This window comes from Pseudorca crassidens, chromosome 3 (assembly GCF_039906515.1).
Source record: "Pseudorca crassidens isolate mPseCra1 chromosome 3, mPseCra1.hap1, whole genome shotgun sequence".
In the NCBI taxonomy this organism is placed as follows: Eukaryota; Metazoa; Chordata; class Mammalia; order Artiodactyla; family Delphinidae; genus Pseudorca; species Pseudorca crassidens.
The window spans coordinates 156408957-156436261 of NC_090298.1; the positions used below are offsets into that span (position 1 = coordinate 156408957).

General features: G+C 45.8%; 1 protein-coding gene across 4 annotated transcripts in view; it reads left to right on the forward strand.

Moving 5' to 3' along the window:
• CCNJL (cyclin J like) overlaps positions 1–27305 on the forward strand; it is a 157068-nt gene that overhangs the window by 435 nt on the left and 129328 nt on the right. For all 4 annotated transcript variants that reach the window (XR_010942359.1, XM_067732960.1, XM_067732961.1 and 1 more), the window contains exon 2: positions 238–352. Coding sequence is in view for 3 of the 4 variants with exons in the window: in XM_067732960.1 (XP_067589061.1) it covers positions 287–352 (66 nt within the window). In the remaining variant the exon portion in view is untranslated. The remainder of the gene's footprint in view (positions 1–237; positions 353–27305) is intronic.

A 27305-nucleotide genomic window follows, 5' to 3' on the forward strand; every position in this document is an offset into this window, starting at 1 on the left:
GTAACTTTTGCAAAAGGGAAGATAAAAATTCTGCAAGTTGTTGCACAGCTCCAGGTCGCCTCAGGTCCCGCGAATAGAGGGGAGGGGGCACTGCAACCTTCCCGGGATGGGAGGCGACCGCCAGCTCCGCTGAGCGGGACAGGAGGGGGCGCCCGGCAGAGACCCCGGCCGAGGACGAGAGAGGATGGGATGCCGGGGGGCGCGCTACGGCCGCTGAAGTTGCCCGTGTCCACACAGGGTGCGCCCTGAGAGCCCGGTAGCCTCGCGTCGCGGCGCTGTAGACTCGATGATGGATGAGCCGTGGTGGGAAGGGCGTGTCGCCTCGGACGTCCACTGCACCCTGCGCGAGAAGGTCAGTCCGTCCCCGCCCTTGTCACTCGCAGGTCTGGGTATTTAAAGTCCCTTTCGCTCTCGACTCCGTATCCTCAGGTCGCTCTGCGTGGGAACTAGGAACTCTCGGTGCTTTTCTTTCCTCCTGCTCTTAGCCTCCTCCTGGGACAGTCGTGAGGTGAGAAACGAGACTGGAGAGCTTAAATTGGTTTTTCTGCTTAGGAGCCCAGAGTTCTCAGACAACTAAACTGTACCCCTTAAGGTGGTATTTCCCATAGTACTGTCACCCGAGATTATTTTAAAGGGTACGTGAATGAACTTAAAAAAAATAATCATCGTGTATTTACTTTAATGTGCAATTTAAAAACATATATATCGAGCAAGTTCTGCATAGGCTAACTGATGATGATTTTCCATATATTGTAACGATGTAGTTCCTTTTAAAATAAATTTAAGTAAAAGTAGTGACTTTACATAAAGAATAATTAGGTAAATGATAGTATAAGGCATACGTAGTTAATGCCCCCACCCCAAATATATCTAGGATGGGACTGAATAAGATTTAAGAAACATTGAAGTAGAGGCTACACAGCACTATTTACAATAGTCAGGACATGGAAGCAACCTAATCGACAGATGAATGGATAAAGAAGACGTGGCACATATATACAATGGAATATTACTCAGCCGTAAAAAGAAACGAAATTTGTAGTGAGGTGGATGGACCTAGAGTCTGTCATACAGAGTGAAGTAAGTCAGAAAGAGAAAAACAAATACCGTATGCTAACACGTATATATGGAATCTAAAAAAAAAAAGAAAAAATGGTTCTGATGAACCTAGGGGCAGGACCAGGAATAAAGACGCAGACATAGAGAATGGGCTTGAGGACATGGGGGGGAGGGGGAAGCTGGGGCGAAGTGATAGTAGCATCGACATATATCCACTGGTATATATACATATATACCAGATGTAAAATAGATAGCTATGTGGCTAGTGGGAAGCAGCCACATAGCACAGGGAGATCAGCTCCGTGCTTTGTGACCACCTAGAGGGGTGGGATAGGGAGGGCGGGAGGGAGACGTGAGAGGGAGGGGATATGGGGATATATGTATATGTATAGCTGATTCACTTTGTTACACAGCAGAAACTAACACACCACTGTAAAGCAATTATACTCCGATAAAGATGTTAAAAAATAATAATAATAAATAAATAAAGGAGAGGCTACAAAACTAAGAGAATGTGGGGAGACAACAAACACTCCCCTGCCAGTTTGCCGCTGGTGGCAGAAGGTGGAGGCACCTGAAATGTGATCTCTGCTTTCCCCTCACCTCAAAGGGAGAAGTGCTGATGGGCTCCCGGAAGGTGGAAGAGTCCAGGTGGGTTAGAGATGTGGCCTGTGTGTCTTGTCTCCTGCCCCTGGGTGGTTTGGGGAACAGGTGTGAAATAAAGGTGTGTCTTGGTTTCCTAGGGCTGCTGGGACAAAGTACCATAAACCTGGGGACTTACACAATAAAAATATGCTCTCTCACAGTTCTGGAGGCTAGAAGTCCAAAATCAAGGTGTTGGCAAGGCCATGCTACTCCTTGGCATTCCTTGGCTCGTGAGGCATCACTCCCATCTCTGTCTCTATTGTCACATGGTGTTCTATCTGTATTTTCTCTCCTTATAAGGACACCTGTCATTGGAATAGGGGCTACTTTAATCCAGTGTGACCTCATCTTAATTTAACTAATTACATCTGACAAGACCCTATTTCCAAATAAGACCACATTTTTAGGTTCTGGGTAAACATGAATTCTGGGGGGGACACCATTCAACCCAGTACAGGGAGGGAGAGGTCTTCTTAGTGGATTAGCTGGCTCCCTACACAAACAGGTCTCATCCAGTGCATTTGCACCCGATGTCTATGGAGTTCTGCTTAAAAAGTCACCAGCTTTATCAGGGTTTTTTCCTCATCAGGGGGTAGCTGTCTTCTAGTAAAATTATTTTTTCTTTTTTCCTGTACCTAGTCTATCTCCATCTTGCATTGCTTGTCCGGGCTGTGGCTTTCCTCTGCTCCCCTTGGTCTTCTTCCCAGAACAGAATGGCCCAAGGTGCGAGCATATTTTAGGCATCTGGAGAAGAAATCCAGGTCTTGGTGTTTCAATTAAAAAGCTGGGGCAGTGGGATGGTGGACCAGGCAGTAAGGTCTTGGTCCTTTTCTGGAGGTGGTGGCTAAATAAATTAGTGAGGGCTGCCGTGGAAATTGGGCTTCCTTGTTCATTGTAGGCTCAAGTGGTTGTTAGTTCTGCTCATAGCTTAGGAGGAATGGCTTTGACCTCATTGGTCCTTTCTAGCAGGAAGGATTTCTGAGAGCAGTATAAACTCAACCAGCTCAACTACCTGAGAATCCTCAACCTTTTGTATATAAGCAAGATTGTTCTAATCTCTCTTCCAGCCACTCAGAGGAGCAGGGCAGGCAGTTCCCCAATAATTGTGCCTCACCAATGCCATAATGCCATATTGGTTCACTGTTAGGCTGCCTACCTTGAAGGAGGACGGGTTTGTCCAGGTTTTTCAGGTTAGAGACAGAAAACTCACTGGGTTGATACTCGGGGTCACCTGTGACTTGAAGCTGGTCTTATTAGGGTAAATCCTGGGTTTCTTTTTTTACTTGAAGTATAGTTGATTTACAATGTTGTGTTAGTTTCTGGTGTACAGGAAAGTGATTCAATTATACATACATATACATATTCTTTTTCATATTCTTTTCTGTTATGGTTTGTTACAAGATATTGAATATAGTTGCCTGTGCTATACTGTAGGACCTTGTTGTTTATCTACGCTATAGGTAATAGTTTGCATCTGCTAATTCCAAACTCCTAATTTATCCTTTCCTCACCCTCTTCCCCCTTTGGTAACCATAAGTTTGTTCTCTGTTTCTGTGAGTCTGTTTCTGTTTTGTAAATAAGTTCATTTGTATCATATTTTAGATTCCACATATAAGTGATATATGGTATTTGCCTTTCTGTTTCTGACTTACTTCTTTTAGTATTATAATCTCTATGTTCATCCATGTTGCTGTAAATGACATTATTTCATTCTTTTTTATGGCCAAGTAGTATTCCATTGTATATATATATCACATCTTCGTCATCCATTCATCTGTTGATGGACATTTAGGTTGCTTCCTTGTCTTGGCTATTGTAAACAGTGCTGCTGTGAACATAGGGGTGCCTGTGTCTTTTCTGTTCATTTCTTTTTTTTTAATTAATTAATATTTTATTTTTGGCTGCGTTGGGTCTTCGTGGCTGCGCACGGGCTTTCTCTGGTTGCTGCAAGCGGGGCTACTCTTCGTTGCTGTGCATAGGCTTCTCGTTGTGGTGGCTTCTCTTGTTGAGGAGCACGGGCTCTAGAGCGCAGGCTCAGCAGTTGTGGCGCATGGGCTTAGTTGCTCCGCGGCATCTGGAATCTTCCCGGACCTGGGATCAAACCCGTGTCCCTTGCATTGGCAGGCAGATTCTTAACGACTGAGCCACCAGGGAAGTACTGCATGTATCTTTTCAAATTAGAATTTTCTCTGGATATATGCCCAGGAGTGGGATTGCCCGATCATGTGGCAACTCTAGTTTAAGTTTTTTGAGGAACCTCCATACTGTTTTCCATAGTGGCTGTACCAATTTACATTCCCACCAACAATGTAGGAGGGTTCCCTTTTCTCTACGCTGGCTCTCCTTGCTTATAATGTCATACTCTTTGTTTGTTGAATGCTGCCAGATGAATACAAAGTGTGTTTCCATCTAGGCTGTTGAATTGTCATCACAGAACCAGGAGCAGTTATCCTCACTTGACTGGTGTAGGAAGCAAGCCTGGGATGACAGAGATAGTGGGAGCCCCCCCCTTTGTCAGATATGAGATTCCAGTATAGTGTTATACTACAGTATATAAAATGTGACACTGGGGAAACAAACCTTGGTGTTGAATGCAAGCTACTAATGGCAGTGAAACCTTGGGGTGCTTATTTAGCCTCTCTAAACCTCTTTAAACCTGGCCCCATCGTTCATTCTTCCCACAACAGGCAGAACCTAGATTGTGTCACTTCTCTGCTTAAAGACCTCTACCGTCATCCCATTGCAGTTATAATTTCCAGTCCTTATCACCACCTCTGTTACCTGACACAGTCCAGCCCTGGCCTGCTCTCCTGCCTTGTCTCCTACCCCATACCATTCTGACCTCCTTTCTCTTCCTTGAATAAGTCAAGCTCCTTCATGCCTCAGGGCCTTTGCACAGGCTGTTGTTCCCTCTATCTGGAGTCTCCTTTTCTCTATAACTGTTCCTCTGTGTCCCTCAATCGAATCATCCTGTTTTGTTTTCTATATAGCGTTTAACGAGTATCTGGGATTATTTTCTGTTTGCTTATTATCTTTTCCCCCACACGAGAATGTACATTCCACAAGAACAAGCCTGTGTTTGTCACGTTCAGTGCGGGGCCGCAGTGTCCAGAACAGAGCCCCCCTCTGCAGAAGGATGAGATGAGTGAATCTTCTTTAATTTCCTCTTCTGTAAACTGGGGGAAATGTTTTCTAGGAATGTTAGGATTCAGTGAGAGAACCTGAGAGCCGTGTGAGGCACGTGGCAGCTACTTGACAGATGCTGTGCTTTTCTATGCTTTTCCACTTAACGACCACTCCGGGGGAGGCTGACAGCCCCTTTTGTGACATGCGTGGCTAGGGTAAGGCTTGGAGTTTGTGACTACCCTCTCTGAGGGGTTCGCGGGTGTGACAGGGTCTTCATATATAATATATATATATATCATATATATGATATATATATGACATATATATATCATATATATGATATATATATCTCATATATATGATATATATATCATATTATATATATATATATATACTTTTTCATATTCTTTTCCACTATGGTTTATTACAAGATATTGAGGGACTTCCCTGGCGGTCCAGTGGTTAAGACTCCACGCTTCCACTGCAGGGGGTGTGGGTTCAGTCCCTGGTCAGGGAACTAACATCCGGCATGCCACGTGGTGCAGTCAAAAAAAAAAAAAAAAAAGATACTGAATATAATTCCCTGTGCTCTACAGTAGGTCCTTGTTTATCTATTTTATATGTAGTAGTGTGTATATGTTAATCCCAAACTCCTAATTTATCCCTTCCCACCCACCTTTTCCCTTTGGTAACCGTAAGTTTGTTTTCTACGTCTATGAGTCTGTTTCTGCTTCCTAAATAAATTAACTTGTATCATATTTTAGATTCCGCATATAAGTGATATCATATGGTATTTGTCTTTCTTTCTGTCTTACTTTACTTAGGATGATAATCTCTAGGTCCATTCATGTTGCTGCAAATGGCATTATTTCATTCTTTTTAATGGCTGAGTAATATTCCATTGTATATATATGTACCACATCTTCTTTATCCATTCCTCTGTTGATGGACATTTAGGTTGCTTCCATGTCTTGGCTATTGTAAATAGAGCTGCTGTGACCTTTGGGGTACCTTTTGGACCATGTTTTTCTCCAGATATATGCCCAGGAGTGGGATTGCTGGATCATATGGCGACTCTATTTTTTCATTTTTTAAGGAACCTCCATACTGCATACTGTTTTCCGTAGTGGCTGCACCAACTTACATTCCCACCAACAGTGTAGGAGGATTCCCTTTTATCCATACTCTCTCCAGTATTTATTATTTGTAGACTTTTTAATGGCGGCCATTCTGACCAGTATGAGGTAATACCTCATTGTAGTTTTGATTTGCATTTCTCTAATAATTAGCAATGTTGAGCATCTTTTCATGTGCCTGTTGGCCATCTGTATGTCTTCTTTGGAGAAATGTCTGTTTAGGTCTTCTGGCCAATTTTTGATTGGGTTGTTTGTTTTTTTGTTATTGAGTTGTATGAACTGTTTGTATATTTTGGAAATTAAGACCTTGTAGGTCTTAATTTGTTTTCAAATATTAAATTACTCCTTTGATCATCCTACCTGGCCTTACTGCTTCTGCTGGAGCAGAGCTAGAGCCCTCCTCCTTTGACTACTTTTCTGCTGGGGCTGGGGGTGCCAGTCAGTACAGGGGAGTCAGGATTCTTCCTTATCACACCTGTGCCCTTGAACTTCTTCACTGAACATGGGGGGAGGAGCAGATCATCCCCACCATGCTGGTGGTGACAATGAGGCTGTTGGTGTTTTCCTAGTAACCAGCTGTATGCCCCAAGGAGTGTTCAGATTAGACTGACAGCCACTTTTTTTTTTTTTTTTTTTTGCCAAAAGATGCATCCACCCAAGTTTAAAATTAGCAGGTTCTGGGTACACATGATGAAATTAGGTCATGGAATGGCTGTCAGCTTGAGGGCCAACTTCCTGGTCCTTCAAGCCTCTCTCCCTTCCCCCATGTGTCCTGGCCCCAACCTCATGCTTCTTTCATTGTCCTTGTCACCTGTGTAGTAACTTGTCCTACTCACTAGATTGTGAGCCCCTCGCAGGCATGAGGTGTGTGTGATATCTCGGGATTCCCAGACCAGTGTGATGAGGTGTGGACGGAGGGCAAGGGGTGTCCATCCCTTCACCTGCTGCAGACACAGCCACTGGGGGAGCACAGAATGGAAGGACGAGGCTTAGGTGGACTTGCGGGGGCATGGTGAACGGTGGTGCAGGAATGCTTCCCAGGAACCCTCCGTTGGGTCTTGGGCATGTCCCAGGAGGTGATATTTGTCTTTTTGAAGACAGTAAAATTCCCCCCCACAATCCCACCCCTTGGAAGTAATTTGTTGACATTTTGGTGTAGGTTCTTCTGTTCCTTTGTGTGCCTGTCATCACAATACATTTTTATTTTGGAGTTTTTTTTAGTAAAAATGGAAAATATCTTTTCTCAGAACACTGTTGATTTTGTAGATGTCGTGCTCACATTTCCATATCATTCTTCTCCACCCAACTCCTGATTATTGGACTTCAGCAAAAAATTAGAAACGATTGTGTTTATTTAGAATAGACAATATAAGAACATGGCAAAAAGGAAAAACACCCAGGTTATATGAAAGGGTGGATGGTGAAGAGGCTCTAGTTTTCCTCCCTGAAAGGTACCACTGATCCCAGTTTCTCATGAATCCTTCCAGAGTTGTTCTCTGCATGAACAAACCAACTATGTGTGTTCTAACACAAGTGGTAGTAGCATTTACACACTTCCCTGTACCATTTGATGTTTTTAAATGTGTACAGTTTAATAATTTAAATATTTTTTATGAAACGACCAAACAGAAGCTCCATGACGAGAAGGGATTTTTTTTTTTGGTCTTTTCTGCTCATTGTAACAATAAAGGTATAGTGTAGATACTCAATATATTTGTGTTGAATGAATGAACGAAATATTTCTTTTTGGTAATTTTTTATCCAAATATATACATTTTATTTTATATAAATGTTATCATAGTATATTATAGTTTCATAACAATTTTTTTCTTAACTGCATATACTAAGTAACTTTGTATGTCATTAACTATTCTTCTACAGTATCATGCATAATGTTTTATTGTATGGATATACCATGATTTAACTCATTTCTTTGTTAGATACTTAGATGGAGCTGCGTTTTCATTTTTTTAATTGAAGTTAATTTATATACAATACAATGTACAGATCTGAAGTGCATATGCAGTTTCGAGTATGCAGTGAGTTTTGACAAATGTATATACTCATGTAACTACCACCATAGTCAAGATACAGAACATTGCCATCAACCTAGAAAGTTCCCAGGTACCTTTTCTCAGTCACTCACCCCATCATGCTCCCAGCCCCAGGCAATCACTGATCTGCTTTTTTGTCTGTGTGGATTAGTTTGTGTTTTCCAGAGTGTCATATAAATGGAGTTATATGTATGTGCTCTTTTCTGTCTGCCTTTTTTAACTTAGAGATTCACTTTTGAGATTCACTTTTTTTTTTTTTTTTTTTGGTGGTACGCGGGCCTCTCACTGTTGTGGCCTCTCCTGTTGCGGAGCACAGGCTCCGGACGCGCAGGCTCAGCAGCCATGGCTCACGGGCCCAGCCCCTCCGCGGCATGTGGGATCTTCCCGGACTGGGACACGAACCCGTGTCCCCTGCATCGGCAGGCGGACTCTCAACCACTGCGCCACCAGGGAAGCCCCTGAGATTCACTTTTGAGAACATTTTTGAGATTCACCTATGTTGTATCTATTAGGAGTTTATTTCTTTTTTATTGCTGAGTAATATTCCACAGTATGTGTATTACATAATTTGTTCATTCATCTCCCTCTTGATGGTCTTTTGGGTCATTTCTCCTGTACCATTTGATTTTACACAGCACTGCAGTGGTAATCCTATTCTTCTGTCTGCGAGGGTGCTCATGAGAATAAATGCCTAAAATGGAATTGCTGGTCTTGGGGTGTGATTTTAAGAACTTTGAGTTTCACCAGTTAATAAATTATCAAAACTTGCACCAGCCTGCACTTGCACCAGTGGTGTGGGAGGGTGTCAGTTTCCCAGTAACTTTGCTAACCCTGGATATTAGCCTTTAAAAAAAAAGAAAAGTCCATGCCGGGCTTCCCTCATGGTTCAGAGGTTAAGAATCTACCTGCCAGTGCAGGGGACACGGGTTCAAGCCCTGGTCCGGGAAGATCCCACATGGTGCAGAGCAACTAAGCTCGTGCACCACAACTACTGAGCCTGCGCTCTAGAGCCTGCGAGCCACAACTACTGAAGCCCGTGCGCCTAGAGCCCATGCTCTGCAACAAGAGAAGCCACCTCAGTGAGAAGCCCACACACCGCAATGGAGAGCAGCCCCCGCTCACTGCAACTAGAGAAAGCCGACACGCAGCAACAAAGACCCAACGCAGCCAAAAATAAATAAAATAAATAAACTTATTTTAAAAAAAATTCCATGCCATTTCAGTAGGTCAAAATGGTGTCCCTTGGCTATGTTTAAAAGAATCAGGAACCCAGAATGGGAAAAGCGCTAACGGATGGAAAGGAAGGGGTAGAGAACTCTGAATACTTTCCAGGATCTGGGGAGGCCCATATGCAGCAGGGAACTAGCCTGAGACCTGTGTCAGGCTGGGTGAGGGCTGCTGACCTTCGGCCCTGGCCAGAAAACTCCCCAGGCTCCCTCTGAGCCCCATTGTTGCAGTGTGTGCTTCCCTCTACCCCCAAGTGGCAGTTACTTGGAAACTTGAATCTTGAGGCGGAATTTGAATTGTCCTGCGGCACTGGCTCCCTTGCAAGGTCACTGGAGCAGATGGTACCAGGGCCTGGGCCTTCTTTGTGGTAGGGACATCTCCCCTGGTAGCACCAGCTACTTACTTAGTCCAAAAACAGTCATCCATTGACTTGCGTGGGTGGGTTGGGATGACAAGGAGTGAGGTGGATTGTAAGAACAGAGAAAAGCATCAGGAATTGGATGGATTCAGTTATTGTAAGGAAAACTTGGAGAAAACCTAAATGCCCATCAGAGGGGAATTGGTTTCACTGTGGTTCATGCATATACTAAACTAGGTGGAGTTATCAAATATGATGAGGTAGATAACTTTCTGCTTAATAACAATTAATTTCCTGATCCTTGTAAAAAAAAAATGCAAGTAACTCAGTACTGCTGACTCTTTGGAGTGCACCACTGTGTTTTCCTTTTTATTATAGAAATTTTAAAAGATACACAAAAGTAGAAAGAAAAGTGGAATGAATCCCCATGTACCCTCTACCCAGCTTCAGTACCTGTTTCATCTTCCCCAGACAGCATGTCATTTCACCCATAAATATCTACTAAGCAATAAAAACCTCTTTTTTTGACATAACAACTATGCCATTATTACAAAACTCACCGTCATTCATTAATAATCTATTGCTCAGTCCATAATTCAGTTCTCACAGCTGTCTCAGAAATGGCATTTATAGTTGCATTGTTCAAAATCACAATCCAGATAAGATCCATGCATTATATTTTTTTAATTGAATGTAAGTTTCTTTAAATTCTATAGTGCTTTATAATTTTCAAAAGTTTCACATACATGATTTCATATAATCCTGTAATAACCCTTTTTTTAAATCCCCTGCTTCTATATTGTCCCACCCCCTTTCCCTCTCCCCACTGGTAACCACTAGTTTGTTCTCTATATCTGTAAGTCTGCTTTTTTGTTATATTCACTAGTCTGTTGTATTTTTTAGGTTCCACATATGATATCATACAGTATTTGTCTTTCTCTGTCTGACTTATTTCACTTACCATAATGCCTTCCAAGTCCATCCATGTTGCTGCAAATGGCAAAATTTCATTCTTTTTTATGGCTGAGTAGTATTCCGTTGTATATATGTACCACATCTTCTTTATCCATTCATCTGTTGAAGGACACTTAGGTTGCTCCCATACCTTGGCAATTGTAAATAACACTGCTATGAACATGGAGGTACCTGTATCTTTTTGAATTAGTGTTTCTGTTTTTTGGGTTTTGTTTTTCCACATATATACCCAGGAGTGGAATTGCTGGGTTATATGGTAGTTCTGGTTTTAGTTTTTTGGGAAATCTCATACTGTTCTCCACAGTGGCTGCACCGATTTGCATTCCCACAAACAGTGTAGGTGGGTTCTCTTTTCTCCACATTCTTGCCAACATTTGTTATTTGTGCTCTTTTGATGATGGCCATTCTACAGGTGTGAGGTGATAATCTATTTCGTTGTGGTTTTCATTTACATTTCCCTGATGATTAGTGATGTTGAGTGTCTTTTCATGTGCCTGTTGGCCATCTTCATTTCCTCTTTGGAAAAATGTCTGTTCAGTTCTTCTGCCCATTTTTTAATTGGATTGTTTGTTTCTTTGATGTTGAGTTGTATGAGCTGTTTATATATGTTGGATATTAACCCCTTATCAGTCATATCATTTGCAAATATCTTGTATTCAGTAGGTTTTTAAAAAATTACTCTTAAGTCTTTTATTCTGTAATGGTTTCCCTGTCTCCCAGCTCCTTAAAATTGTTTTTTTCATGCCATTGGGTTTTGGAGAAACCAGGTCATTTGTCCTGAGGGACACCCCCTGTTCTTAATTTGGCCTATTACTTCCTCATGGTATCCTTAACTTGCGTTCACTGTTAACAGTTTGGCTTGTATACTTCCCTACTCTGTGGGACTAGAATATGCTGCAATCTCCTTGTTCTCTAGTTGGCCGTCAAACATCACTTCCTCAGAGGAACCTTCTCCCACTCGCACACAAGGTCAGTCTGCACCCCTGTGACGTTCTCAGACTACCCTCGATTATGCCTTCAGCACCCAGCATGACTTGTAATTGTACACTTCTTAGTGGGATTGTTCCTGGACGGCAGGTGCGTGAGAGCAGGCTGGGGCCGTGTTTCCCCAGTTCTGAGCAGAGTAGCCACAAGCCCCTTGGTGTGTGCTCATCACGGATGCCTGGTCTGGGGTTTGAGCCTTACAGCCCACACACACATCGCCTTCCTGGACCTCACTGTCTGGTGGAGTAGGTAGCACGGCTGCCAGTAACTCCATCTACTGGGAGAGAAACAGCCTCCAAGGGCTTCAGCACTTGGCCAAGGCTCCCATTAAGTGGGGGAGCTGGGACCTTAAAACCTCGCAGTCTGCTGTCCGTAGCCTGACTTTGAAAAAGCAGAGGAGTCGCACGCAGCCTTGAAGGCAGCGATGTGTAACAGGGACTTCCCCTCAGCGGCGGTTCCACCCCAGGGCGAGTGGTACAGAGCTGTTGGCTCTGAGTGGAAATCTCTTGTTGGTCTCTTCTTTTGTGTTAACTTTCTGTTTTGAAGTATTATCAAACTTAGCAGAGTTGCCAGCACAGTACACAGTTGTAAACACTTTAACACATTTGCCTTATCATCCCCTTTTTCTGTCAGGTGGTTTCTTTCCCCTCTTGGACCAAGATGCAGACATAATACTCCATTATCCCTTAATATTTCAGGGTTTATCTTGCATGGTTACTTTTAAGATGGGCCATAAAGCACTTTCTGGGGGAACTTGAGTCAAACCCCTAGCGACACCTTCCCAGGTAGGAATCCTACCTGGAAGGCTGGTTCAGGTGAAGGGGATTCAGCATTTGGATCAGGAGGGAGGAAGCCGGGTGGCCACAGGTGGCCTGGCCGTGAATCTGGGAAGGCAGATTTCTGGCTCATTTCCTTGGACCATCCCCGTGGCTTATTGGCAGACGGCTTCTTCATTAGGCAGTCATTTACTGAACCCCGTGTATGACCTGCAGACCCTAAGAGGCTCTCCCAGGAGATACCACAGCCCCAAGCCCCACTCCGGTCCTGGGGGTTGGGAGAGGGGGGTGTTCTTAGCACAGCTGAGGCTAATCATCTCAAACCACTTCTGGCCATTCTATTTGTTAATGGTTGTAAAAGCCAGTGAAATGTAGCAATGCTATTCCCCGTTAATGGGTGTTTGTTGTGTGCTCGACAGTATGTTCCCTCCTGTTATCTAAATCCTCTGGCAACCCCCTCTAGTAAGTACTAAATTTTCCTCATTTTATCCCCACTTTCCAGACGAGCCTGCTAAAGTACAGAGAGTTAAATAACTTCCCCAACGTCATACAGCAGGTAGATGGCAGAGCCAAGATTTGAACCCAGGCAACCTGGCTCCAAAGCACACACTCTATTTTTTTTTTTTTTTTTGTGGTACGCGGGCCTCTCACTGTCGCGGCCCCTCCCGTTGCGGAGCACAGGCTCCGGATGCGCAGGCTCAGCGGCCATGGCTCACGGGCCCAGCCGCTCCGTGGCATGTGGGATCCTCCCGGACCGGGGCACGAACCCATGTCCCCCGCATCGGCAGGCGGACTCTCAACCACTGCGCCACCAGGGAAGCCCCAAAGCACACACTCTTAACCACTGTACCAGTGGTGACACCCCATTGCCTAGGGAAGTGTGAAGAGCTTCCAAGAGAAGGTGAGATGTGGAGGAAGTTCATCTACCAGGGCTCAGGGCCGTGTGTGATAGTCGCACATCAGTGACCTGCCAGGGGCGGTCTGGTGAGTAGGGGAGGAGGGGGAGATGGACCGGGAGCATTGGCTCTGGGATGCAGGTCTCCGTAGGTGTTTACACTTATCCTGAGACACATGGAGAGCTGTGAGGAGCGAGGGCTGAATCACTGGAAAATGACCTTGGCCTTGGAGACCTGGGTGTTAGTAATGATCCAAGGAGGTGGCTTCTGAACCAGGGCAGGAAGTGGGGAGACTTGAGAGTTTTAGGAAATAGGGTCAAAAGGACTAGTTAACAAACAGTGAAAGATTTCATGTTTCTTACTTGTTGGAACAAAGAGATTTTCCATTGTTGAGGGACTGGCCTTTTTCATGATGAGCAGTGTTCTTAGAAAGCTCCTTCCAGCAATTAATTGCTAGTTTCTGTGTAATCTTTCAAGACTCCCACTGCCCTCTAAATTAAGGGAGTAGGTGTTTATTGGGCACAGTATGCCAGACGTTGTTGAATGTTTGTTGCATATTATCTTATTTGATAATTAAAGTTGCCTTAATGTCCTGATCAAGCAAGGCACTAGTAGTTCTTGCACATCGGCGCAGGTTCATTCTTGCATTCAACACATGTTTTTTAGCAGCCGACCACATGCCACACACTGCTAGCTACTGGGGATATAAGTGATGAACAAAACAAAATTGTCTTCACGGAGCTTATAGTCAAGCATCAGGCTCACATGAAGTGCTTGTAAAGCATATTTAGGTGCCCAACTCCATCCCAGGACGTCTGATTCAGTAAGTCAGGAAATGGGGAGTGTAATAGATTCCTAGGGCTGCCTCAAACTGGGTGACTTAAAACAACAGAAGTTTATTCCCTCACAGTTCTAGAGGCCCGAAGTTTGAAATCGAGGTGTCTGCAGGGCCGTGATCCCTCCAAAGGCTCGCAGGGAGGATCTTTCCTTGTTTCTTCCAACATCTGGTGGTTGCCGGCCACCCTGCGCGTTCCTTGGCGTGTAGCTGCATCCCTCCATTCTCTGCTTCCATCCTCACCTGGCCCTCTGCATGTGTTTGTCTTTGCCTGGTCTTCCCTTTGTATGTCTGTGCGTCTCTGTTTTCTCTTCCTATGAGGACACCAGTCATTGGATTAGGCTCCACACTAATCCAATGTGACCTCATTTTAACTTGATTGCATCTGTAAAGACTGTTTCCAAATAAGGTCACATTCTGAGGTTTTGGGTGGACATGAAACTGGGTGAAACGCTATCCAACTCAGGACCTGGGGGCAGCCTCCATGTTTCAGTAGATCCCCAGGAGATTGCAGTGCCTGTGATCAACTGACCACAGTTGCAAAACCCAGGTCAGCAAGGGACTGGAGTCCCAGCTGGAGTGACCGGGGGTTAGTGGTGGTGGTTACCCTAACTGACTCGTTTTGGGCTGCACGGTAGGGTCTGGGTGCCCAGGAGAATCCATCAGAAGGAATCTGGAAACTGGGGAGGGGAGCTGGAAGTGTGGAGTGAAGAGCTTTTGAGACCACAGCGTAGGAATGGTGACCCAGGGGAACAGGAAGAGAGAGTCCAGGGTTGGACCTGTTGCAGAGAACCACCGTAGAAGGGGGCACATCATGACCCCTCCCCCAGGTGATGGAGGGTGTGGGAGAATGAGGGGCACCCCCAGTCGAGAAGGTGTGGGGCGTGGTCATATCAGGAAGCTGCTGAATGGAAGGACTCTGGGGGCGTTTAATAAAAAGTTTCTGGGTGTTTTCGGTTCTGGGAATGAGGAGGTGTGTTTGGAGCTGGCCTTCCTGCCATTTGCAGAGTTCAGGGGGCCCGGGAGAGATGGGGTGGCTGGGGGTGACCTTTCTCTCTGCTGGAAGGCAGCTGCAGGCCAGATATCAGCAGGAGAGGATGTCACCAGCATTGTTGGCTTCATGTACTGCAAGCCACCCTCTCGAGAATGTTGAAATAGTGTTCCCGCAGAGAAGTTGATTCTTTACGGAAAATGTCTCCTCGGGGTTTATGAAGCAATCGGGCAAGAGAGGAAGGGAGGGTGAGTGATCCTCCGGCTTTGCAGGGCCTCCCAGGTCTGTGGTGTGTCCTCCTGAGGCCTCTGAAGAACCAACGCACCTCGTCCCCTTTTTCCCTTTCAATTTGCATGTCTCCACTTCCTGTTGGTCACCTTGGTTACCCATGGCGTTTCTTCACGTCTTGCTGCTCTTTGTTCTCAGGCCGACTCAACCCCTGGAGCTGTTTCCCAAGCAGCTGGCCCAGAGCCTGGAGGCCCAGCCTCCCTCGGGAGGTAGCCGTTGGCAGCGGGGAGGATGAGCATGGTGGGAAGCACGGGAGGAGACCCAGAGTGGTTTTCTTTCAGTGGCTGGTGTGGGAGAGCAGCTCAGCCGTGCTCCGCACCTTGGGCTGTATGAAGCAATTGTCACACTCAAAGCAATGTCACACCCCGGGCCCGGCCAGCTCCTCTGATGTCCAAGCCAGGATTTGCCACTAACCCGGAATGTGGCCTTGGCCACTGAACTTCTGTGCCTCAGTCTCCTGGGTACTATTGTTAGTGGCAGAACCTCTGCCCGGGCCCATGTCAAGAGGGTGGGTGTTGGGATGGAGAGCCTAAATTGGGTTAAATTGTCGGGGGTGTCTGTGTGCAGAGAAACAGTGTCAGAAGGGCATATATCGACACTCATACATACTCACAGTTATCTCCTGGTGGAGAGATTGCTGGTGATTTAAATTTTCTTTGTATTCATCGTATTTTCTCCAATTTCTGTAGTGATGAGATATTTTATAATCAGTTAACTATAGCATTATTTTGGAAGGAAAACACAAACCTAAACTATCCCATGGGGACTCCAAAACATAGTGTTAAGATCACGGAGTCAGAAAGCCCAGATTCACATCCGTCATTTATTTTATTTTATTTATTTATTTATTTTTGCGGTACGCGGGCCTCTCACTGCTGCGACCTCTCCCGTTGTGGAGCACAGGCTCCAGACGCGCAGGCTCAGCGGCCATGGCTCACGGGCCCAGCCGCTCTGCAGCGTGTAGGATCCTCCCGGATCGGGGCACAAACCCGTGTCCCCTGCATCGGCAGGCGGACTCTCAACCACTGCGCCACCAGGGAAGCCCACATCCGTCCTTTATTAACTAGGAGCCCTTCGGCAGGTTACTTAGCCTCTCTGAGCCATCCTTGTCTGGAATACTGGCATGCTGACGATCCCCATCTCCTGGGCCTGTTGGAGGATGAGAGGACAAAATGCATGGGATGCAGTGTCTGGCAAATGACATAGAAGCTTTCCAATTATAAATATGATACGTATATATAAAATGGTATGTATAATATGATACATACATATAAGCTTTCAAATTATAAATATGATACATTCATCATAATGAGCAAGTCCAGATACTCGTGAAGACCAGAGGGGAGGTATAAAGCTCAGGGAGCTGAATTCCAGGGGAAAGAGAAAGCTCTGTCCTTGCCTTGGGCTGACATGTGCCTCAGTCTATCCAGTAGCAACAGAGGGTAACCAAGGAGGAACCAGGTCTGTGGTTTACAGAGAATTGGGAGCTGCCAAAGTTATAAATATATATATATATATATATATATATATATATGTGTATATATATATATATATATATAAAAGAGATGGGACGGGGCAGAAGATTTAATCTTGGGCCCAGTCCCTGGACCCCTCAAGGCAGGGCAGCCAGCACTTGGCTGCCCGGGGCTTCTGTGGCTGGCGTCTGTGGCCTCTTGTGCCCCTCCTAGGCTCCTAATACCACAGCCATGTGGAAATTCTTACCAGGGGCCATTCTTCAGGTGGAAGCTGGGGTTTTTAATCTCAGCAAGCTTTTCAGTTAATCTCTTGATTTCGAATCATCACATTATTAGGCAGTGAGCCAAGGATTTTCACCAGAGTCTTGCCTTGCAGATGCGTCGGGGTTTCATTTTCCCCAGCGCACCGGGGCCCAGCTGCCGGCACCCTAAAGCACCATTTCACAGAACAAGCTCTCTGGGATGTTGTTAGTCTGCCCCTGAAAAAGGACAGCAGGTGGTAGTGGTCTGTGGATAAATAAATTTAACCTAGCGTTTCTCAAGACTATGTAAGTTTTTTCCTGAACAAATGTTTCAGGGCCTCTAGTGGGCTAATGTGTATGTAGTGTTTCCCAAACTAATGGCCCAGAGAACTCTTTTTTCAGGGGCTGGGGTGTCAGGGAACACATGCTGGGAAGCATTACCTTTGGGATGATCAAGTGTGGAGGGCATAATTTATGATTCTTAAAGCTCCCAGCCCTCTGTAAACACTGACCTTCTTCCTCCTCGGTCACCCTGTGTTGCTGTTGAGTAGACTGAGGCACACACCACCCCAAGGCAAGGACAGCTTTCTCTTCCCCTGGAATTCAGCATTTCCCCCACCCCACCCCCCATCCTCACACTGCCAGGCTTTGTGGGTAGTTGGAATTGCTCAACTAGATGAATAATTTTATTCAACCTGAGATCAGGAGCAACTCATTTTTTCTTACCTTTTCATTTCAAGTATTTGTGGTTCCCCAAATTTGGAGATTTGGGTAAGTATTGAGTATCTCTTTTGTGTCAGGCGCTGGGGTCACAGAGCCGAACAAGATGAACCCAGTCCCTGCCCTCCTGATGCCCAGTCAGGGGTGAAGAAGGTGGTGCTTGTATGGGGGGAGGGAGGGAGGGGTGGATGGAGGGATGGATGGATGGATGGCTGGAAAGTCCTGGATGCTCGGGGACTGACAGGGGCATGACCAGGGAACACTTTTCAGAAGTGACTTTTAAGCAGAGATCGGAAGAAAGAGTGGGTTAATAGTCAATTAGAAAGTAACACAGTGCAGGACACCAAGGGGTCAAATGAAGACTTCCCTTTCTCCCCTAATATGAGAAACCAGGGGTGACTGGCTGAACTTTCACAGTACGCATGACCTTCAGAGCCCTCTGAGGTAAGCCTTCAAATGCCGGCAGAGGCTGTTTGTGAGGGGCACACACTGAATTTTCTTCCCCGTCTCTCCTGCAACAGTGATGGGCTGGGGTCCTGGCTACGGGCTCAGGGTCTGTTGAAGTGCACTTGGGGCTGGCCTTGCCCATGTTCCCACGCACATCTGAGCCCAGCATAGGTGCAGCCCATGTTCCCACGCACATCTGAGCCCAGCATAGGTGACCTTGACCTCTGCCAAGGTCAGCACCTCGGTGCTGGGGGGAGGGGAGGGGGAAGCACGGAAACCTCCAAAGCCTCTACAGGTGGCCCTGCTGCCTCTGTGTGTAGCTCGGTTTGGGGCTTCATGTGGGTCATGATTCGCTTGTCCCTGGCCTCTCTTGGAGCCCTGCACCTCTCAGGAAGTCCTCTTTCTGCTTTGAAAGCCTCAGGCAGAGCCCTTAGGCAGCAAGGAGAGTGTTTCTAAAGGACTCAAGCCTGTCTTGACACCTACCGCCTTCCTCTCCCCCAAAATGGCACCTCTGGTATCCCTGGGGTTTCCCACTCGGGGGCTGTTCCCCCACCCCGTTGGTTACCCCAGGGAAGGGTGCAGGACCAGGTAAGGGAGACTCGGGGGGAGGAGGTTAGAGAAGGCCCCAGGTGGAGGGAAGTTCCCCCAGTTGGTGTTTGCTTGGGTCGCACCTGTGTTCATCACAGAACACTCCATTCATTCATTCATACATTCATGCCCTCATTCAACAGATACTCATTCGCCCTCACTGTGTGCCGGGTACCAGGGGTACAACCAAGACCTGGAAAAAGGTGGCTCCCTCCCTCCCGGAGATCACATTGTGGGTGGTAGGGGCAGGGCAGGGGCGACAGATGGAACACTTGAGTCAGCAGTAACTGCTGATTGTAGGGCTGCTGCAGCAGAGGGGGGTCAGGGAAGGCCTCTCAGACGACACCCGAAGGAAGATAGGAGATACAGCCCAAATGTTCAGAATCGGGGGTCTGCTTAAGTCACAGCACAACCTCACAATGAAACTCTAGGCAGCCATTGAAACCACAGATTCCTGTGAAAGGGACGTGCTTGTAGATGAGGCTCCTGTTCTGTGAAAGTTTGCACAGAGAAACATCCGAAGAATCCGTGTGAAACTTAATAGTACTTCTCGCTGCACCAGGGATTATCAGTGATATTTGTTATTCTTTTTTACTTTAGAAAATGTATCAGTGAGCACATAATTTATAATTAGTAAAAAGAAGAAACAAGGAAAAACACTACTTCTGGGTAGTGCCTTGGTGGGGTCTTTGCATCTTGTGAGGATGAAGCAGGATATTTAGCCCAACACTGGCAAGGGGGATGCTATTATTAAAGAGCTGATTCTGTCAAAGTGATGATGCAGGGTTGCCAGGGAATCCTTGGGGATAAGGTTTGAGCTGGGCCTTAATATAGTGGGTATCTAGTCCCTCTCTCCATTTTTTTCAAACTGGAAACACAGTAATTGAAATAATAAAGCGGATTTTTTTTTTTTTACAGTGAATGTTTTTTAAAAATCTGGGCAGTGTTGAAAAGCGTGAAAGTAAAAATCATGTGGGATCCCAGCCCTCTGAGATAACCACTGTAACCACTTTGGTATACATGTAATAGTTTTTTTCCTAGTCCATTGTTATTATTTTTAAAAATATGGTAAACTACTGAGATAACAAGAGCAGGGTTTTTTTTAAGGTGGATCCCCCTGCCCTCACCCTATCATGGCCATCTGTCCCTGTGCTCCCGCCTCTAGATGTACCTGAGGCACAGGTGCTCTCCCGTCTGGCTCAGGTGATAAAGAGCCAGAACTGGGGAGGGAGAGTTTCAGGAAGCTTCTGCCCGCCCCTCCGCCCCTCCTCTCAGTGCCCTCCCCGCAGCTTTTGTGCCGGCCACGCCGATGCTGCCCCTGGCCCCAGCTCTAGCAAAGTCACCCTGCCTGACTGGTTCCTGCCCCCTTTCCGCCCGCGCCAGCTGCTGCGTGCCTGCCAAGTGCCTGCCTAATCCAGGAGAGCTTCCTGAGCCGCCTCTCAGCAGGCTGCTCTTTGGTTTTTGGAATCCAGGCCACTCAGCACTCAGCGGAGGGTCTGGCTTCATGCACCCGGAGCTGACTTAGGTCAAGAGTGCTTGGGGAGGAATGCGATCCTTAGAGCAAAGCCCTTGTAATGAATGCCTTTCCCCGCTAATTGGGTTAGGGGAGTAATCGGCTGGACTCTCAACTAAGCAGGGTAGGCATGCTGGCATCCCGCATTGTTGTTCATTTGCCAAAGAATCGCCCTGCTCTGAGGTGCAGGAGAAAAGCAGAGGCTCAGAGCTCCTAATTCCCTTTGGTTCCGGGGCTCCGCAGAGCACGTGGAGTGGTCAGGCTTCCTTTTCTGCACAGACCCCCAGGCCCAGCTATAACCCCTCAGGTGGAATGTCTCGTTCCAGCGTACAAAGCAGCTTCCTATGAGAGCCCGACAGAGGCAGATAAGCTCAACTTACCTGAGATTTGATTGCCCAGTTTGAGGGAAAGGCCACTGACGCTTGCTTGAGTGCTGTTAAGTGCCAGATGCTTTACGTTATGGCACTATGACCCCCGTTTTTTGCATGAGGACACGGGTTCAGAATTCACATGCCCAAGGTTAGTAAATAGTGGAGGTGAGACTCCACCCCAGAACTGCCTGACTTTACAATCTGTGCCAAGTTGCTCCCCCATATATGGCAGGGATGGGTGTATTTGGAACAGGGAGGGATGTCCTTGTGTTCATTCATTTTTTTTTTTTTAAATTGACTTTGTTTTTTAGGGCAGTTTTCGGTTCACAGCAGTACTGAACGGAGGGTACAGAGATTCCCCATGTACCCCTGCCGCCCCCTGACATACACACAGCCTCCTTCACTATCAACAGCCCCCCCCAGAGGGGTCCATTGGTACAGCCAATGAACCTACATGGACAAGTTATTGTCACCCAAAGTCCACAGTTTACATTGGGGTTCATTCTTGGTGTTGCACATTCTGTGAGTTTGGACACGTATCCATCATTATAGTATCATACAGAGTAGTTTCACTGCCCTAAAAATCCTCTGTGCTCCCCCTATTCATCTCCTCCCCACCAAACCCCTGGCTACCACTGATCTTTTCTCATTCTCTCCATAGTTTTTCCTTTTCTAGAATGTCATATAGTTGGAGTCATAGTATGCAGCCTTTTCAGATTGACTTCTTTCACTTAGTCATATGCATGTAAGTTTCCTCCATGACTTTTGATGGCTGTTCATTCCTTTTTGCTCATGCAGATATTTTTTTGAGCACCTGCCCCTGGGCCAGGCTCTGGGCGCTGGGCAGATGGTATCGGCAAGATGGACATGGCTCCTGTTCTCTGAAGCTAGTGTTTAGCAGGAAAAGACACATAAATAAGTAAATACCTGGCTGCGAAGAACAGCGTGCTAAGAGAGAAAACAAGGGGCACCTGATCTGGAATGATGACAGGTCAGAGAAAGCCTCTCTCAGGAAGTGACCTTTAAACCCGTGTCTGAGGGAGGAGAAGAAATGGGGCTGGGAAGCATCGCAGGCATCTGTGCTAGTGTTCAGAAGCCTGCCCACCCTTGAGACCAGCCTTCTCCAGGAAGCCCTCCCTGCTAACTCCTTCCAGAGCTATTGTTGCCTGTTCTGAAGGTCCATAGCTTTTTCTTTTATGCACCGATGGCCTCCTGTGAGAATCTGCTCAAGCCAGTGGGCCCTTTTCCCGGGGGAGTGTTCAGAGGAAAGACCTACAACGTATTGCTTTGAGTTTCTCTTGACACAAGGGAAAATCCAGAGGGAGGGAGTGAAGCTTGGCTGGGCTGAGCTGAGCCGGGAGGGAAGTCAGGACATTGCATATCTGACTTACTGTGTTTGGGGCCTTTGAACCGCCTTGATGAGGGCAGCGCGGCCTGGGCCAAAGGTCGCTTGGCTAATTTCCCCCAGCTGCTGCCTGTGGAACACCAAGGATCTGTGACTGCTTGCTTCTCGTCAGGAGCCGTAGAGCCCTCTGCTTAGAGGAAATGCCCAAGTAGGCTGCAAGCTTGTGGAGGCTGCTGGAGGGTGGGGAGAGGGCCCTGTCGTTGAGGGGCTGCAGCCACACGCTGGCTGCTGATTCCAGCTGTCTGGCTGTAGCCCAGGACGAGCCTGGCTGAGCGGTCTTCCCACGTGGCGGCTGCACCCACGTCAGTGCCCTGCTCTCAACCCTTCGCTGGCTCCCCATTGCCCTCAGGGCAGGCCGGATATCTTAGCAGGACATACAGGCTGGGACCCTGCCCACCCTCGCAGCCTGCTTTGTTCAAGCATACCCTCCCTCTCCGGCTGTTCCAAGGGCTCCAGATTCCCCAGACAGGACACCAGTGTGGCCTTGCAGGTGCTGTTTTTCCTGCTGAGCTTCCTTTCCTTCCTGCTGCTTCAACAGGTTAATTCCTAGACATCCTTCCAGAATTTGGCTAGACAGGTCTCTTCTCCTTGAAGTCCCCACGGACCTGCTACTCTACACAGAGAGCCACACCTTCCTCTGGGCCCTGGGTGGTTGATACTCATCACTGCAGTCCCTCCCTTCCTGTTCCCCTCCCTTCCTTCACTCCTTCACTATTTAGTTTCGGGCACCTGACCATGTTCTCATCACACCAGGGTGGTGGCAAAACAAACATAAGCAAGAGCAGACCCAGACCCCCACATTCAAGGAGCAGCATGAATCCATCAAACAATGCAGATGAATAATACACAGAGAAGTCAGATCTTTTCCATAAAGAAGTTAAGATTTTCTCCATGATTGAAAAAGTCTACAAATCATAAATGCTGGAGAGGATGGGGAGAAAAGGGAACCCTCCTATACTTGGTGGGTATGTGAATTGGTGCAGCCACTATGGAAAACAGTATGGAGGTTCCTTAAAAAACTAAAAATATAATTGCCGTATGATCCAGCAATCCCACTCCTGAGCATATATCCAGAAAAGACAAAAGCTCTAACTCAAAAATATATATGCTCCCCAATGTTCATAGCAGCACTATTTAGAATAGCCAAGACATGGAAGCAACCTAAGTGTCCACTGACAGATGACTGGGTAAAGAAGATGTGGCACATATATACAATGGAATATTACTCAGCCATAAAAAGTATGAAATAATGCCATTTGCAGCAACATGGATGGACTGACCTAGAGATTATCATATTAAGTGAAGTGAGTCAGGTAGAGAAAGACAAATATGTGATATCACTTATATGTGGAATCTAAAGAACAATGCAAATGAATTTATTTATAAAACAGAAACAGATTCACCGACATAGAAAACAAATTTATGGTTACCAAAGGGGAAGAGGGGGCGGTGGATAAATTAGGAGTATGGAATTAATAGATACGTACTACTATATATAAAATAGATAAACAATAAGGATCGTTTACTGTATAGTACAGGAAACTATATTCAATATCTTGTAATAACCTATAGTGGAAAAGAATCTGAAAAAAATATATATATATGTTAACCGAATCACTTTGCTGTACACCTGAAACTAACAAAATATTGTGAATCAAGTATACTTCAATTAAAAAAATTGTTTATTAAAAAAAGATTTTCTCCATGATTAAAAAATTAAAAGGTTGAGAAAAAGGATACGTTAAAATTCTTCTAGTCTCAGATCTAATATTGCTAGTTAGTTAAGCCCTGGGGTTTTGTAGGACTTTGTCAAACTCAGTTCTTCATGTATAATGTTAGGAACAGGAAATAATTGATTCAGGCTTTGGGCATCTTCCTTGAGCACAGCTCTAGGGGCTACTGAGAGAGCTGTGTTGTGGACTCAGGGCTCTGGGGGAATAAGCCAGAAGAAAAGAGATCCCAGCATGAAATCTCCACCAGGCTTCGCTTTCAGAGGAGCTTTCCCAGAGTCCACAGCTTTCCTCCGTAGTGTTGATCATGGTTTGGAACTCTGCAGTTGCCTTATTCTTTGATGGCCATCTCTTTCTAACTGGGCCATAAACTCCATGAGAGTGGGTGTTGTGTCCATCTTATTTTTTTATAACAGCTTTATTGAGATACAAGTCACACACCATAAAATTCACCCTTTTGAAGTATACATTCAATTGCTTTTAGGGTATTCACAGAGTTGTGCAACCATCCACACTATCTAATTTCAGAACATTTCCATCATCCCTAAAAGAAACCCCATATCCATTGGCAGGTCCCCCTGCCACTAACCTCCCCAACTGCCCCCAGCTCCCAGCAGTTGCTAATCTGCTTTCTGTTTGTATGGATTTGTTACCGAAAGGGGGGCCGCTTCCAGGGCCCAAGAGTGGACTCTTGTCTAACGCTTGGAAATGTATTGTCCGAGGAGACACGTTATCCTTACAGGGCAAAAGACTTTATTGGGAAGGGGCGCCCGGGCAGAGAACAGTGGAATAAGGGAGCCCAGGAGAACTGCTGTGCCGCGTGGCTCACAGTCTCAGGTTTTATGGTGATGGGGTTAGCTTTCCAGGTTGTCTCTGGCCAGTCATCTTGCTTGTGCCCCTGTTTGGTCTGAATAAGGTCCTTCCTGATGGTGTGTGCATCTCTCAGCCAAGATGGATTCCAGCGTGAGGGTTTCTGGGAGGTTGGCAGGACATATTATGGACCAACGTCTCCTCCCTTCTTTTGGCCCCTCCCGAATTCTCCTGGTTAGTTTTCAGCGGCAGTGTGCCTTATCGGGACCTCCTGTTGTGACACAACTCGTGCAAGTGGTTATTATTGTGCCTGGCTGAGGCAGGCAGTTTTGGTCAACAGATTTTCCTATACTGGACATTTCATATAAAGGGAATCACAGGATATGTGGCCTTTTATGATTGGATTTTTTTTACTTAACATAATGTTTTCAAGGTTCATCCATGTCGTAACACATATCAGTATTTCATTTGTTATTGTGGCCTAATAATATTCCATGGGATGGACAGACCATATTTTTCCATTCATCAGTTGATGGACAGTTGGGTTGTTTCCATTTGGGGACTATTATGAATAATGCCACTATCAACATTCCAGTACAAGGTTTTGTGTGGTCCTGTGTTTCCATCTCTTGGGAATACACCAAGGATTGGAACTGCTGGGTCATGTGGTAACTCTGTGTTTCACATTTTGAGCAGCTGCCAGATCGTTTTCCACACTGGCTACACTATTTTGCTTTTCCACCAGCAGTGTATTGAGGCTTCCAGTTTGTTCCATTTTGTCCACATTCTCGCTAACACTTGTTTATTTTCTCTTTTGGTTTTGGTTTTTATAATAGCCATTCTAATGGATGTGAGGTGGTATCTGATTGTGCTTTTGATTTGCATTTTCCTAATGATTAGTAATGTGAGAATCTTTTCATGTGCTTATTGGCAATTTCTATATCTTCTGTGAAGAAATATCTATTCAGTCCTTTGCCTTTTTTTTTTTTTCTTTTTTGCGGTACGCGGACCTCTCACTGTTGTGGCCTCTCCCGTTGCGGAGCACAGGCTCCGGACGCGCAGGCTCAGCGGCCGTGGCTCACGGGCCCAGCCGCTCCGCAGCGTGTGGGATCTTCCCGGACCGGGGTACGAACCCGTGTCCCCTGTATTGGCAGGTGGACTCTCAACCACTGCGCCACCAGGGAAGCCCTTTTGCCCATTTTTAAATTGGGTTGTTTGTCTTTTTATTGCTTAGTTGTAAGAGTTCTTTATATATTCTGAATTAGAGTCTCTTGTTGATATATGATTTCCAAACATTTTCTCCCATTCTGTGGTTTGTCTTTTCACTTTCTTGATGTTATCTTTTCTTCTTTTGTTGTTTTTTTGTTTGTTTGTTTGTTTTGCGGTACGTGGGTACATGTCCCCTGCATCGGCAGGCGGACTCTCAACTACTGCGCCACCAGGGAAGCCCTTGATGTTATCTTTTGAAAGTTTTAAATTTTGAAGTCTAACTTATGCATTTTTTTCTTTTTTTGTTCCTTCCATCTTGGATGTCAGATCAGAGAAGCCATTGCCTAATCTAAAGTCATGAAGATTTGCTCCTGTGTTTTTTCCAGAGTTTTATAGTTTTAATCTTATATTTAGGTCTGTGTCTATCTCATTCCAGATTGTACCTCCTGTGCCTAGAATAATGCCTGATGTATAGGAGGTACTTGATACTGAGTGAAATGAATGAACTGATATCTCTTGAATGAGTGAGTGAACAGATATCTTCTCATCCCAGAGCTGTTGCTATTTAAGTAAAGCCCCAGGGTTAAGAGAGGGCATTAGACGGAGGATGGGCACCAATTTGTTTTAATCTCCTCCCCCAGGGACGCTGCCCTTAGTGAGCTCTCACAATTCCCTTTCTGCCAGCATTTCTTTTCCTGTTTTTCCTCAATTTTGTTTCCCTATTTGACAAAATGTTGCTAAGACATTTCCTAAATAAATTGTGTCTTGTCTACTTTGGTTAAATTATAAATATAGTAGATATACAAGAAAAATTTTTCCGTCATAAAAATCTTGGTTGGGTGACATTTCTCTTGTTGGTTTTTATTGCGTTAGACTAAATAAATTCAGGTGACACGGCAGTGTATGAATTACAAAGGAAAAGTCACCTCCTGGGGGATATATGATGTCTAGAACTTACTTTTAGAAAAAAGCACATATGTCTGCAGAGAGAGAAAACGTAATATGTCAACAACTAATGAATCTGGGTGAAGGCTATTTGGGAGTTCTTTGTACTGTTATTTTAACAACTTTTTTATGGCGAATTTTTTCAAAATAGGTGCTTCACATCCATTTTTCATTTAATCCTCTGCTGTTGAGGAAGAAGTGAAGGTGAAGGCAGGCTGACCAAGGTCTGTCAAACTGGTTGAGTAGAAGAACCAAGATTTGGATGTGGGTCTCCAACTCAAGGCCTCCTACATGTTTTATGGCCTTGTGCATCTCAGATAGTCGAGCTTTTGCTGGGAATGACCCGCTCCTTCACCTGCCTCTGTCTTCATGTTCTTGACACTTTACGAGCCTATGCTCAGTGAGGGCAGGTGGGAGACGGTCCAGGAGTTTCTAGAATAGAGGAACTGCCATCCTGGGACTTGAAGGAAAACGAAGAGGGTGTGGAGGGAATCAATGCT